Source organism: Enoplosus armatus, chromosome 23 (genome assembly GCF_043641665.1).
Source record: "Enoplosus armatus isolate fEnoArm2 chromosome 23, fEnoArm2.hap1, whole genome shotgun sequence".
NCBI lineage: Eukaryota > Metazoa > Chordata > Actinopteri > Centrarchiformes > Enoplosidae > Enoplosus > Enoplosus armatus.
The window spans coordinates 13,169,216-13,182,198 of record NC_092202.1 but is presented as its reverse complement, the minus strand read 5'-3'; the positions used below and the strand labels follow the sequence as shown (position 1 = coordinate 13,182,198).

At 45.2% G+C, this 12,983-nt stretch overlaps 1 protein-coding gene across 1 annotated transcript in view; it reads right to left on the bottom strand.

The window, feature by feature from the left end:
• dock11 (dedicator of cytokinesis 11) overlaps positions 1 to 12,983 on the bottom strand; it is a 49,008-nt gene that overhangs the window by 11,542 nt on the left and 24,483 nt on the right. The window contains exons 23-42 of the mRNA XM_070930083.1: positions 12,864 to 12,947; positions 12,691 to 12,780; positions 12,032 to 12,153; positions 11,862 to 11,931; positions 11,605 to 11,730; positions 11,243 to 11,314; positions 10,374 to 10,520; positions 9,853 to 9,936; positions 9,302 to 9,413; positions 7,665 to 7,846; positions 7,006 to 7,119; positions 6,612 to 6,687; positions 5,521 to 5,609; positions 4,322 to 4,442; positions 3,984 to 4,050; positions 3,390 to 3,437; positions 2,954 to 3,099; positions 2,182 to 2,297; positions 1,729 to 1,866; positions 438 to 620 (exon numbers count right to left, since the gene is read on the bottom strand). Coding sequence (XP_070786184.1) covers positions 438 to 620; positions 1,729 to 1,866; positions 2,182 to 2,297; positions 2,954 to 3,099; positions 3,390 to 3,437; positions 3,984 to 4,050; positions 4,322 to 4,442; positions 5,521 to 5,609; positions 6,612 to 6,687; positions 7,006 to 7,119; positions 7,665 to 7,846; positions 9,302 to 9,413; positions 9,853 to 9,936; positions 10,374 to 10,520; positions 11,243 to 11,314; positions 11,605 to 11,730; positions 11,862 to 11,931; positions 12,032 to 12,153; positions 12,691 to 12,780; positions 12,864 to 12,947 — 2,187 coding nt within the window. The remainder of the gene's footprint in view (positions 1 to 437; positions 621 to 1,728; positions 1,867 to 2,181; positions 2,298 to 2,953; positions 3,100 to 3,389; positions 3,438 to 3,983; positions 4,051 to 4,321; positions 4,443 to 5,520; positions 5,610 to 6,611; positions 6,688 to 7,005; positions 7,120 to 7,664; positions 7,847 to 9,301; positions 9,414 to 9,852; positions 9,937 to 10,373; positions 10,521 to 11,242; positions 11,315 to 11,604; positions 11,731 to 11,861; positions 11,932 to 12,031; positions 12,154 to 12,690; positions 12,781 to 12,863; positions 12,948 to 12,983) is intronic.

Sequence of the window (12,983 nt, the reverse complement as noted above, 5' to 3'; positions counted from 1 at the left end):
GAGAAGAACGACAAGGAGGAAGGGAGTGGACGAGGAGAAGAAGAAAAGCGACAGGAGGACAAAACCACACAAACTGCTCTGAATGTTAATGTATTGACACAGTTCAGTGAGAGCTAATGGAAAGCTGGACAGCCTTCTGATACTGTGGCAGCAGAGGAGCTGGAAACTCAGCAGGCCGTCAGTGTTTAAACTGTTTAAACACCCTCTTCACATTCTTCATGTGACTTATGAAAGCAAGCGAAGTACTCGGAGGAGTGCGTGTGGACAAAAGGCTAAAAGGTCAAAGGGTGAACATCAGGGGGAATAGGCAACCTTGTTACAGACCACCAAGTGTGTTGACAGTATGGCTATAATTCAATGAGTGTTTAACATGTATGAGCGGAGGGCGGACCTTCCTCCGTCTCTCTCCCTCTCCCCTTCTAAAACCAACACTTCACCTGCAGGTGCGTGCGTAGGAAGGTCTTCCTCTTGGTGTACTCGTAGTTGTTTCTCATCAGCAGGTAGAGCAGAGCCGACGCCTCGGCCCTCAGGGATCCCAGCTTGGACACGCAGCACTTGAGCACCTCGCAGCACAGAGCCTCGCACAGCGTCACGCGGCCCTTAAACAGCACCGACGGGAACTGGCGGGAAAACGCGTTAGTGTATTAAAGGCAAGATTCTGGGCAGGGGACGGGATTAGGAAAACACTGTAAGTGCGCGGGGAGGACAGCAGGGGAATGGCAGCGAGACATTAGAAAAGGAACAGGAGCGGTGCATCCCCAAAAAACAACTCTGAAACCTGAAATGATGAGGTTTGTTACCATGTAGAATGAGTATGTGCGTGCACTTTTACTGAAACAGACTTGAACAACACACTTCAGGTTTTTTTTTTTATGTTTTGAAAGTCAGTTTTTATAATCTAGTCTTGAACGAACAACGGTTGATTCCAACCCTGTATTCTACAATTGGAAATGAAAAATAAAACTTGGACCTGAATAACAGAGTTTCCTTTTCTAAAGCTTTACTTTGCAAAGCAATGCTTTTGTCACTGGGCTCAGGACCTTCACAAAATGTTTGAGACTTGTTGGGCCTCAAAACATGCAAACGCCAGGAATCGCAGCCACATTGTGAGGGTTTTCAGACTAGGCTTCAACTTTACTGGCTTCCCATGCTACATTCAAAACGTATTCAATGCTTTTTTAATCCACATGTGGTGCTCTAGTGAGCGCTCGCACTCTAGGCGTAACGGAAAAAAACAAAAACATGCCAGAACAAAGTCTCCCCTGCTGCTCTCCTCTGATTCATCACGCAAGCAGCCAACACTGACACTGCTGATCCTATCAGAGGATACTACTAGAAAGTGGGTGGCTTTGGGAACTACATGTGCTCCCCCACAGGTCTGAGATCGAGTCACGCTAGAGCTTGCCTAAAATAAGAAATCAGAAAATACATACGAAGGGCAATAAGGGAACATGTGAATATGGGAACAAGGCAGCAGCGGCACCAACAAACACAGGAAACAAGAAATATTTACTCTATCCCATCCGCTCTTTTTCTCAACCATAAATAAGATAAGACACTTCAACAGCGCAGCATGTCCTCACAAAGTGTTTTGGATGTTACAAATAGCAGAACGGGAGAGAATGATGGCGGCAATGGCAAGTGAAAACATACATCACTTCTACACAACAAAAAGCATTCATCATCAAAACCACAGCTGTGTGCGTATGTGCGAGCGCGCCAACCTACCTTGTTAATGAAAGCCCTGAGCGCGGAGAAAACGTGCCTGAGGGCAGCTTCTGATTGGCCGACTTTAAGGAAGCTCAGGTAAACGTCAAACACCTTCTTCATCAAAGGGTTGTGGCCTTCGCTGTCCAGCAGCTGGGTCTGAATACACACACACACACACACACACACAATACACACAGACTTGTTTTTGTCAGTTAGGAGGAAACTGGATTGTTTTACATTATTCTCTCCACACACACACACACACACACACACACACACACACACACACAAACCACACTCTCACATCAAAAAGCACTTACATTGACTCAAATGTGACTATAGCTTCACACATGTGAAGGAGTGTGTGCGCCGTAGTGTGTATTTGAAATTGAAGAAAATAGGTTTTGTTGTGTGTGTGTGTGTGTGTGTGTGTGCGTGTGTGCGTGTGCGTGTGTGCGTGTGTGCGCTGACCTTGAAACACTGAGTGAAAAGAGAGAGGACGTCCAGGACACTCAGGCAGACCTCGGTGGAGATATTGCCCTCCAGCAGAGCCTGATGGTGGATTTCTGCTTCTGACGGCCCCGTCCCTAGAACACACACACACACACACACGCACATAAACACAGTGTATGGTAATGGTTCACATTGCATTAATCTGGTCAGATATCCATTACATTAAGCTGACAGAGGCCTTTGAGCTTGACACAATGTGGTCAGTGACATTAATTATTTTTCTAGGAACTGTATTTCTGGCTAGTTTCCATTCAGGTACAAACTTGACATTGTACCTAAGAGTAGGTTTATTTGTTCTAACGATTACAACAGCTCACTTGGTTTCACACTTAAGGCTAAAGTATTAGACTGGCTTCAACTGGTTTGGAAACTCGTAGCAATAAAGATGCCGTTTTCTAATCGTCTTTTGACAGCCCTTAAGTTGATATGCATTCATTTAATTACTGTACTTTTTTGTATGGTTGGTGGAGGCATTTACTGTTTGTTTGTCCTTTGTTTTACTAGTCCAGTAATTTCATAATAATTTCCTGGAACATTTCCTGGCAAAAACGATGTAATTTGGCTCTGATCAAAGAGACGGTGTACGTAATATGTACCAGTTTATTTGAGTTTTTATTGACTGATTTACAGAGAACGACTGCAAAAATAAACATAATGTGAAACCTAAAGTTTTGCATATGAACTGGTGGTGTGTGTGTGTGTGTGTGTGTGTGTGTGTGTGTGTGGTTACCTATATTGAGAGTGAAGGAGGCTTCCATGGTGCTGAACTGGTGTATCTTAGTCTGCATGAGGCTGGCTCGGTTGCAGCGAATAGCCGGCATCGTCTGAGACTTCCTGTCTGAGGAGAACAGCTTCGACACACACACGTCCTGACTCCTATAAAAATAATACAGCCGCAGAAATTAGGCAAACATCTAACCTATTATTCAAACATAACTCATGAGACATACAGTAAGAAGGGAGATCATTAACAAACATTTTTCCATTTTCAGGAACGATGGGTGAGGTAGTGACCAACCAAACCACACCACAATTTCTATGAAATCTACCAAGAGACCTTGGAATCACGCTCCCTCGAAACTAAACTAAATGTATCTGGATTTCAAATGTCACATAGTTGACAGGTATGACAGGTTAGACGGGTTAGACAGGTGTTCCAGCCTTACCGGCCAATGTTCCTTTTTCCAATGTAACGGAACTGAACCAGACAGATCCTGCAGGGAGAGTGGAAATAATAGAAAACATTAGCAGGGGCAGGGAAAGTGTGCATGTCTCTCCCGCTCAATTTACTTTTATCAACCAGGCCTGGTATTATTTTTTTTTCAAGAACTGTTTAATCTTTGTGTTTATTTCGTTTGCAGTGAGGAACCACTGCAGCGTCTGAGAAATACCACCTGTTGTCTGCTGACGTACAAGGACTATTGTGTCTGGTTTCCAGATGCATTTTTTGTGATGTGACTCATTATTAGAGAATCGCTCCACTCACAGTAAAGCAAAAGTGGAAAGGTCATTTATTTTAGTTTTCTAAATGATTTAGTTCCTGATAGCTCAGTTTTCACATTCAGTGCAGCATTCAGATGCACAAAACAACACTTGTCAAACAACAGCTGACGGAAGACAGTTGTGCAACTCTCTTGACTAACAATGTTAGGCATGACAAAACAGACGCATGGTTTCACACAGGATTTACTCTGTGTCACTTTCACAGCATCACAATAGGCCCTGTTGGTGAAGAATTGCTTCTTTCATGCACTACTCACTCCAGCAAACTGAGGAAGTTCATGATGTCTTGAGGGCTGACTTTGTTCCAGTAGGCCATGAGATTGTCTGTGGACAAACAGAAAGTCAAACTCTTGGATGCATGTCCCCCACCCCCACCCCCCCCAACATTTATCAAGGTGAAGTTAGTTCCTGTTTAGAGCTACATCAACCAAACACCCTTGACTGGGTGGCGCCTGGCTGACAGTCAGTCACTCCTTAACTTCCCCGTTCGTGTAACAGCCAAGTTTCTGCGTAGACTCAGGGGCAGTTATGTCATGTCCTGTGTATGGTGAGGGAAGGCCTGATCGTGCAGTGCGGGGCATAGATCATCACTGACCCTCTGACAAGGTCTTGACGATGTGCAGGAAGGAGAGCAGGAGGCCCTTGATCTCATACGGTCCCAGTCTGCCGATGGGGGGCATGGGGCTGCAGCTCATGGTGGAGCCACGTCTCTGCAGCTGCACAACACACACAAAAACACACACACACACTGTGGTGAGATATTACATAAATTCATGGGGTGGACAAAAGCTGATTCAGCCACACAAAATGATTTTGTTATTTATTATTAGTATTCAGACAAAGCCTTTGGTTGAAAACTATATTTTTTATATTTATATTTTATATATATTTTGAATACCTGTTTGTAAAGATTTCTGTCCACACATGGCCTGTACATTGACTGTACTGCTAATTTCTGAAGAAAGAAAAAAAAACTCTCCCAGAGCAAAATAGTATTATATTATATTATTATATCAACTAGCTAGTTGTGTTGAATTGTTTACATCATGAAACCAACTGGAGTTTGCGAGCAGAGAAGTGCAGACATCTGCACTTTAGTTTACGTAATGTAAGTGACCTAAAGTTGCATCAATGAAGGGAAGTTTCATAAACCGGTGTGCTGAGAAGTACCACGAGTACGTATTTATACAGATGATAAATAATCCCCTCCAGTCCGTCTATAGTCAACATCTGGGTGCATGACCAGACAGCGGATGCACACTCAGCTCTGGCATCAGACCAGGGAACGTGAATAACCATGTACACATGAAGCCTGTCTTTTCCAGTGTAAACCAATTAACATGTCTCCTTCAGCATATGTGGTGTCTCTCAGCGCAGGGGGGGGGGGCCCAGATCAGAAGATCTTTAACAGTAAATCGATGGTAGTCTTTGGCATGTGTTACACGAAGATTAACGCAATGATTCCAATCCCATATCCTTTAATGTGTCACAGCTTGTTATAGATGGCCCTGTGTTCAGAGACAGCAGGCACTTCACACTGAGAGGACAACGCAACAGTGTTCAAAAGCAACATCGAGATGGTGTTTTTTTAACAACATTTTTATGTTCATGTATTTGTTCTGGGACAAGGTACAGTGGAGATTTCAGTTTTGGATCCAAAACAGTGTGAGTATGTGGCAAATCTCGTTAAAAGTGACTGACAGAACAGATCAAATCTCAACTCTTTAAAACGGCAGCAAAGCAAGTAAGTGTCAACTGTGTTTTAACAGTGAGTCTTTTGTGAAATGTTCTCACCTCGATGCTGTCTGGTGTTCCTGGGTCCATAAACAGAGAGCCTCTGGAGTCCTCTCTCCTCACGACATGGCCATTCTGTGCTGGCAGACCTGGAGCCAGCGCAGCGTCGTTAATGTCAACAGAAAGCAGCACAACAAAGTACACTCACTAACTCAAGTCTTACAAGCTCGCTGGCAGTTGTACAATTAGGGGAGATACTGATACTCTCTCAAGCACAATAACGAATATGGCTGATAAGATGAATACCAGACACACCCCTAAGTGCTGTGTATTTGTCTGTCAATTCCTATTGACAACATGATATCTGGCAGATCTTTATAAACCATAAACCATGCTGCTTTTACACAGCAAGATCCCTACGCATAGGAAATACTAGTGAGCCTGTGAACCCAGTTGTATAAAGTCCGTGGCTCTGGAGAAGCTGTGTGAAGTCTGAGAACATGACCCTATTTATGGCACCAGGGAAGAGAAGCGACCGCATTGCATTTCAGGAAGTGTGTGAAGGAGTCACCCTAGAGACTGGAGGTCAGGATATCCCATGTTCTGCTGTTTTGTTTATTTTTACTGTTTATTCTCTTGTGAACCCCCCCCCACACCCACCCCCCGACTTCATGGAAATGCAATACTAAATTGAACTATTTTAGACATTTCAAACAAAACCTTTAAACAAACCAGTTTTAACCAGTTTTAAAGTGCAATGGGACGGATTCAGTTATCCTTAGCCTCACAGTCTTCTACCTCAGTTGCCAACAATCAACTCAGGTCATTAGTGAAGGGTATACTAACTAAAAGGTCTCCATCATCACAGAGGAGCCAGCGTCGGGTAAGTGCTCATGATCTATGTGGTGCCGAAGCCCAAGACAAAAAAAAAGACCAACAACGTACAGCTCACTCTGAGTGGCACATATGTCTAGCGCACAGCTGCTGCTTTCAGAGGGAGTGCTGCTAATTGACCAAGTTGTGCGTTACATAAATACTGCTGCGTCGCTGTGGTGCCAAGGCCCTCTGTGGCGTTGATAATGGATGGTCTGTAAACAGGAAGAGGCCAGATGCCATGCGTACTGCGCAGTAGCTGCGGTTCTTGAACTCACCGTGGTCTTTCTCAATGATGCTGCTGATTCTCCTGCTGTCCGTGGAGCCGCTTGATATCAGGTCATCTCTGGAGCCCTGGACAACCGCAAGGTGGAGGAAGTGACTGGAGGAATGCTCAGACTTCTTAAATGGCACAGACTATACAGTTACACCCTCTGACGGACAACATTTAAAGTTTGCATTACAGCTAGGAAACAGTAACTGAATTCTCCCAAAGGACTTTCATCCTGTTAAAATGTTCCTCTTCACGTGAAGAGGTTTGGGTTCTTTATAGTTTTCACAGTGTCATAAACAAGAAATTGTGACAATTGACAGGGTTGCAAGTTTGCATTAGAAAGCGGGAAGCAGTAAGTAACCAGGTTTCCGGGGGGGGGGGGGGGGGGGGGGACTCACATTGAGGCCAAGCCCGGGGCTGGAGGTGTGTGGCTGGGCAGACAGCTGCTTCAGGTTCTGGTAGAGCAGCTCAAAAAGGGGCAGGTAGAGCAAACAGATCCTGGCCTGCTGGTTCTGGAACATTAAATGTCAGTAGATGAAGTTACAGAGGCAGACAAAATGACTACGCATGTAATGAGAGGTTCAAGTTCAACACACAGTTGTTGCCAGCCCTCAGCACACTGCTCAAACGCCATCTGTCCCCAGCTGCTATCAACCGCACCTGCACTCTAAACACCGGCTTGTTTGCATAACACGCGGAAATCTTGCTGCAGGGTGCGGACATGCCATTAAACTACAGTTAATTGTGTGAACAGCGGGTGACCTGTGTCAAACTTGTGTCACATCAAACATTAACTTTTTGCCTGCAAACGATGAGGTTAGGGTGCACTCTGGGGACAGGAGACGGTGTGTGTGTGTGTGTGTGTTTGTCATCCTTCAGAGGCTTCAACTAAGATTAAGACTAAGATATACTGTACACCACTAAAACATGGCAGGTCATTCAACCTTTATATTCATTTTCATTTAAATCAAATAATTCCAGTTGTCCCCAGGGCAATTTCTGCTGCTTTTGGAGAAATGAGTGTAAAAAGGTGACAAGCCTCTTCTCCCTGCCTCACCTTGAACGCTGTGTAGCGGTCATCCATGGCGTGTTTAATAAGAAGGTTCTTGAGAACGCTCACGGCCAGCTGTCTGACCTCGGGCCCCTGCTGCAAGGCCTCGGCCACTTCTCTCAGCAGCAGGCCCACCAGGAAGTGGTTACGGCAGTAGTCCTCCGTCAGGCTGAACTCCAGGCTCTGCTCTGTGGTCGGGCCAGACAGGAAGTGCCAGTACATTAGTACAGGCTGAACTGATGCTGATACCAATATAAAAAATACTGACTGGGGGACATTTCCTAATACTAAAATCTGGTAACCAGTCTCGTGAAATGTGGGTTTTTTTTTTGTTAAAGCTGTAGCAAGTTAGTACATGCAGTGAGAAATCTAACAGCATCTACTTCTTACGCAGAAGATCTCTGATAAATGAAGAATAAATCAGCAATCAGAGTTGCTCTAGTATGTATAGTTCAGCATATATATTCTACTCAGCATATGCAGTATAGTCAGTATTGTTCAGTAAGTTGTAATGTAATACAGAGGCAGACTGTGACAGTCAATCATTCAACACTGCAAACCTATATGCAACGTAATCTAAACGAAACCACGAAACACATTCAGTCAGACGCAATGAGTCGTTACTCATTGCGTACATTAGGAAGTTTTTCATTCTGTATATTCAGAGAAGAGCAATAAATCAACAGAGAGAAGTGCCGCTGGAAATGAGAAGTTGTCGGTTTTGACAGTTTGGATATAATGCTGTGTTAATATCAAAACAGGCAATGCAGCCGGGGAGCTGAGCAACCATCTGCTATTCTCTCCCCTTATGACAGAGACGGACAAGCAGGCCGAGAGAGAACGAGAGACGGAGAACAGACACAAACCGCGAGAGAGAGAGAGAGAGAGACTGTGTCTGTGTTTGTGAGTATCAAGTCAATTAAGCATCAAGAAAAAGGGGGGGGGGGGGTGTGTCAGTTGATTTCCACAACAGCCAAGCTCCTCTCCAATACAACACACAGGCTCAGGCACATGACGGCATTAGCCCAGCATTAGCAAAGGGAGTGGGAGTGCGTGGGTATCCTATGTGGGAAAAAAAGGAGGTTGACAGGGTGGCGGTGGTTAGTGCCGATCAGAACAAGGAGGTGCAGGAGGTTTGGCAGCAAACATGGTGGCGTTGATGTGCAGTATGGTGCGGTGAGCATCACCTACCTAGAGGGCCAAAAAGCTCCGTCGCATACGGAATAAAATCTGACCACAAGCAAAACACAAAAAAACAGAGAAGGGAGGGGGGGGGGGGGGTGAAAATAAAGAAATTGGGGGTAAAACTGTAAACAATCCATGCAGCAATTCCACAGCACACACTTGTTTTCTTTTCACTTATGGTTGCATGAAACATGTAGTGTTGGATAAACCTGTTAAGCAGGTGCGGATCAGAGTAACGGCACGTAGCCGGGACTTAACACCTGCTTATTCATAGACCTGTGTGTACGTGGGCCAAACAATCAGGGAGGTTAATAGAGGGGATCAGTGTGGTGGATGCAGGTCGGGACGAGGTCAGTGAGGGCTTGGGGTCATGTGTGAGAGCGAGTCAGCGGTTACATGTGGTGGTGGGAAGCATAACGCATTCAGTGGAAAGCAGGATATGATGGCTGACTTCTCACCTTGTACCCTCTGCAGCTTGGTGCGGCCGAAAGCCATGGGCAGGTTGAGAGGGATGAAGTGCTCGTGGTTACACATCGTCATCAGGAAATCAAACTTCATTTCAGTCAGCACCTGTGGCAAACATACATGCATACATGCCTGAGCGTGTGCCCTGCACGCGCATATATGCAAATGTCTATCAACCGCCTCAGTGAATAAACATAGTCCTCGCCATTGTTCAAAATGTAATCTGCGACGCCGCTGACAGGGCTTTGAAAATAAAGCCTGCCGGTCGTCTGTGTTCATTTCATTTGGTAGTCAAATGTGCTGCTGATACAGATCGAGGCAGGAGGAACAGCACATGTTTGTCTGTTATGTACAGGCTAAATACACAGCACTGCCTTTCAGGTAGCACAACAGGGGATGTACCTGTGTTTCACAAAGCACAAGTACCTTATGTACCTTTCAGCTAAAAATGTGTAACTTTTTATTTTACCATGTCCTCTTTTGTGGACTTCCTCTTTACAAATGACACCTACAGTATGACGCATTGCTTCCTTAGAGCACGTACCTTGGGATCTTTGAGGCTGAAATGACACATGTAGTGGTTGACCAGGCCGAAGGCAAAGCCCCTGTTCATGAAGGTCAGGCACCTCTGAGGACAGGAAGTGTGGGTTAGCGTAGCAGACACATACATATGCAATAAATGTGTCCCCAAACATATTTTTGAGACTAAGTTTAACACTTAAAAAAACGTGGATTAGAATGTTGATAATTTGACAGCTGGACCTGTTGTCAGAGCAACCAGTCCTTAAGCCCAAACCTGCAAAAGTGCAGGCTTATTAACATGGATCATGGATTGGTAGATCATGCCCAAGACATTTTAGGGTGAAACCCATACAGGAAGTCATTTTCAAATACGAACGCACGCTTTCTTACAAAGTCACTATGACTTGCACAACTTGAGGTTCATAAACCTAAATCTCAGGTACTTCGACTGAGTGATTCTCACAGTGACTGACATTCATTTCACACATCAGATAGATAGAGGAAGTTTGGTTGGTTGCACATTTTTGCATGTGGCGCTCAGACCTTGATGAAGTTGGCCAGGCTCAGGTTGATGCAGCGAGCTTCCTCTGGGATTTCCATGTGGCGGATGGTGATGTGCGGCATGATGGACAACACCAGCGACTGGAGCGCCTGGTGGAAACTGTCGGGGAAGCGCTGGGGCCGCGGCATCTAATGAGATGGTCGGATAAAAACATAAGGAATGACAGATAGCTTGAATTTTAACAGTCGCAAACATTATGAAGACAGGCAAGTATATAGATAAACCTGGAGGCATACATTGTCTCTAAACAGATCACAGTTTAACTACTTCTTAATAGCAGCACACAGCTCCAGCCATCACTTTGTTTACTGCTGAACGTCTTGCTGGTTGAAACCCAGACGAAGTGCAGACTCATGGCATCACAGTGTGGAATGTACACACGGCTTACTTATTCACTACGAGTCTCCTGTTCTTCCTTTGAGTGTGTGTGAGGTTTGTTTAAAAGTGTTGACATGTTTTCTCGAACACCACATGTGGCACAACGCTGCTTTTTTGAAATCCGTGCCAGATGTAGACATTTGACCTTTGGGTCGCGTCACAAGCGACAAGACTCCCATTGCTGAACACACAGAAGCGAAAAGCACATCAAGCAGCCATTGAGGTGGAAAAGCTCTGAGATGTTGGGTAATTGGTTGGGTTCCACTCTGCGCCTACACCCACGGGTTTGTATCCTTGAATGGATGGATGAAATGATTTCATCAGATGAGCACATGGTGGGGAGAATTAAGAGGGGGGGGGGTTGCAAGTTAAACTGAACTTACAATAGAACGCAAATATGTTAATCAACGATTGTGTTTCGTTCTTTGACCGCTCCAAAAAAGTAAACCAAAACAAAACACTTTATACCAACCTTTATGCGGTTGCCCTCTTGCAGGTACTGGGCCATGGATTTAGCCATGGTTTCAAAGAAGAACCAGGAGTACTACAGAAAGGGGTAAAAGAGGATTGGAGTTAGACTACTACGAGTATTTCCCAATACGCACCCTTCCTAGGAAAGAACAGTGGGAAAATATGACCTAAATAACACAGAGATAACTCATAGAAAGGTGAGAAATACAGTACAAGCAGCTACATGCTCAAGGATGTCTTTACTTTCTGCACAGAGGGCATGACAAGCCATTGCATAGGTAAGCATGCCACCTGCTGTTCAACATTGGTGCTACAGCTGGACTAGTTGAAGACAAAGTGACAAAACCACACACACACACCCACCTTGAGCAGTTTATTGCTGGTGTTGAAATCAGCAGTTTGCTTGAGGGTGGCCGTCACAGCGGTGGCCAGCACCTCGTGAGTGGTCGCTGAGCCTCCTGCCGCAGGATTGTTGGTCACAAACACATACTGAAGAAGAGAAAAAAAACACACACAAATCCACACAAGAGGCACTTTAAACGGAAAACTGACAACTGCTGTACCAAATCATTTTGTGACCTTCTCTTGTGTTTGTAACCCCGTTTGTGTTGGTGGGTTACCTTGACAAAAGAGCGCAGGTACTGCTCCAGGCCCTCCTCGTGACATCTGGAGACTATATGTATGATCACGCTGAAGGCACAGAGCAGGGCAGTGTTATATTGTCAACGTTCATCCATCAGCAGTACACAGCACAAACTGCAGCCACATTTGGCCCAAGTGAACAACTGACCGTAAAGAGTTGACAGCAATCTCATGGGCTTCTTTGGTTGCTGTGGCGAGCACCTCGAACAGCTGCATCAGCACCGTCGGGAGGAAGTTGATGATTACGTGAGTCTCCATGGCATGCAGGCACTATGGGAAGGAGGGAACACATGGAAACACAGGAAAGTCATGTAAAGTAAGTTCAGCTTGGCTTTCCAGAGGCAGCTACGTCAAAGCTTTTGCAGAAGATGCTGATTCTGCTAGCTGGGCTCTTCAAGAAGGGTATTCTAAAGGCAAAACTCTGGTCAGCTGAGGCAGTAAGGCGAGACTTTAAATGACTTTAATTAAATGTGAGAAAAGTCTGAGCCATGTCCTCCAAGAAAATGTCTTGATTGCGGCTATTTCAACTGAAGAAAAGCAACACTGCACCATGGGCATAGTGATGGAGAGGTGTATGAGCGGTGAACTGTACCGGAAGTTCTATTGATTCATAATTTAATGATAAACCTTCTGTGAAACCTCAAAATGGCTGCGAAAACTGCAGGCTGTACAGTGGATGGGAGGTCTGTTAGTGCCTCCACCACCACATGATCTGGAGCTGCACTTAGGGAGCTCGTGTCTATAAGTGATCAATAAAACCGATCCCTGCTCTGAAGTGACTGTGTGCACGGCCTCACGGGAACTCACCTTCAGGTATTTGACAAGTTCTGCCGGGTTGCCCTCCGACGTCGTCCTCATCAGCTGGTAGTGCTGGAAGAATTTGTGCAGATGCAGGTCCTGAGGAGGAAACAGGCTACCTTAATGCACGCTGTACATGTGTGTGGGTCTTTAAAGAATGACTGAAGAATAAGGTGTTGTACCTGAGCATATATTGTTGATGCTACATGGGTCTTCACTTTGAACAGTGGCTTGGCATTTTCCACCCACTTGATGTCCGGTTGGGACTGTTAAAGTACACACAAATATGAAGCATTTAAGGT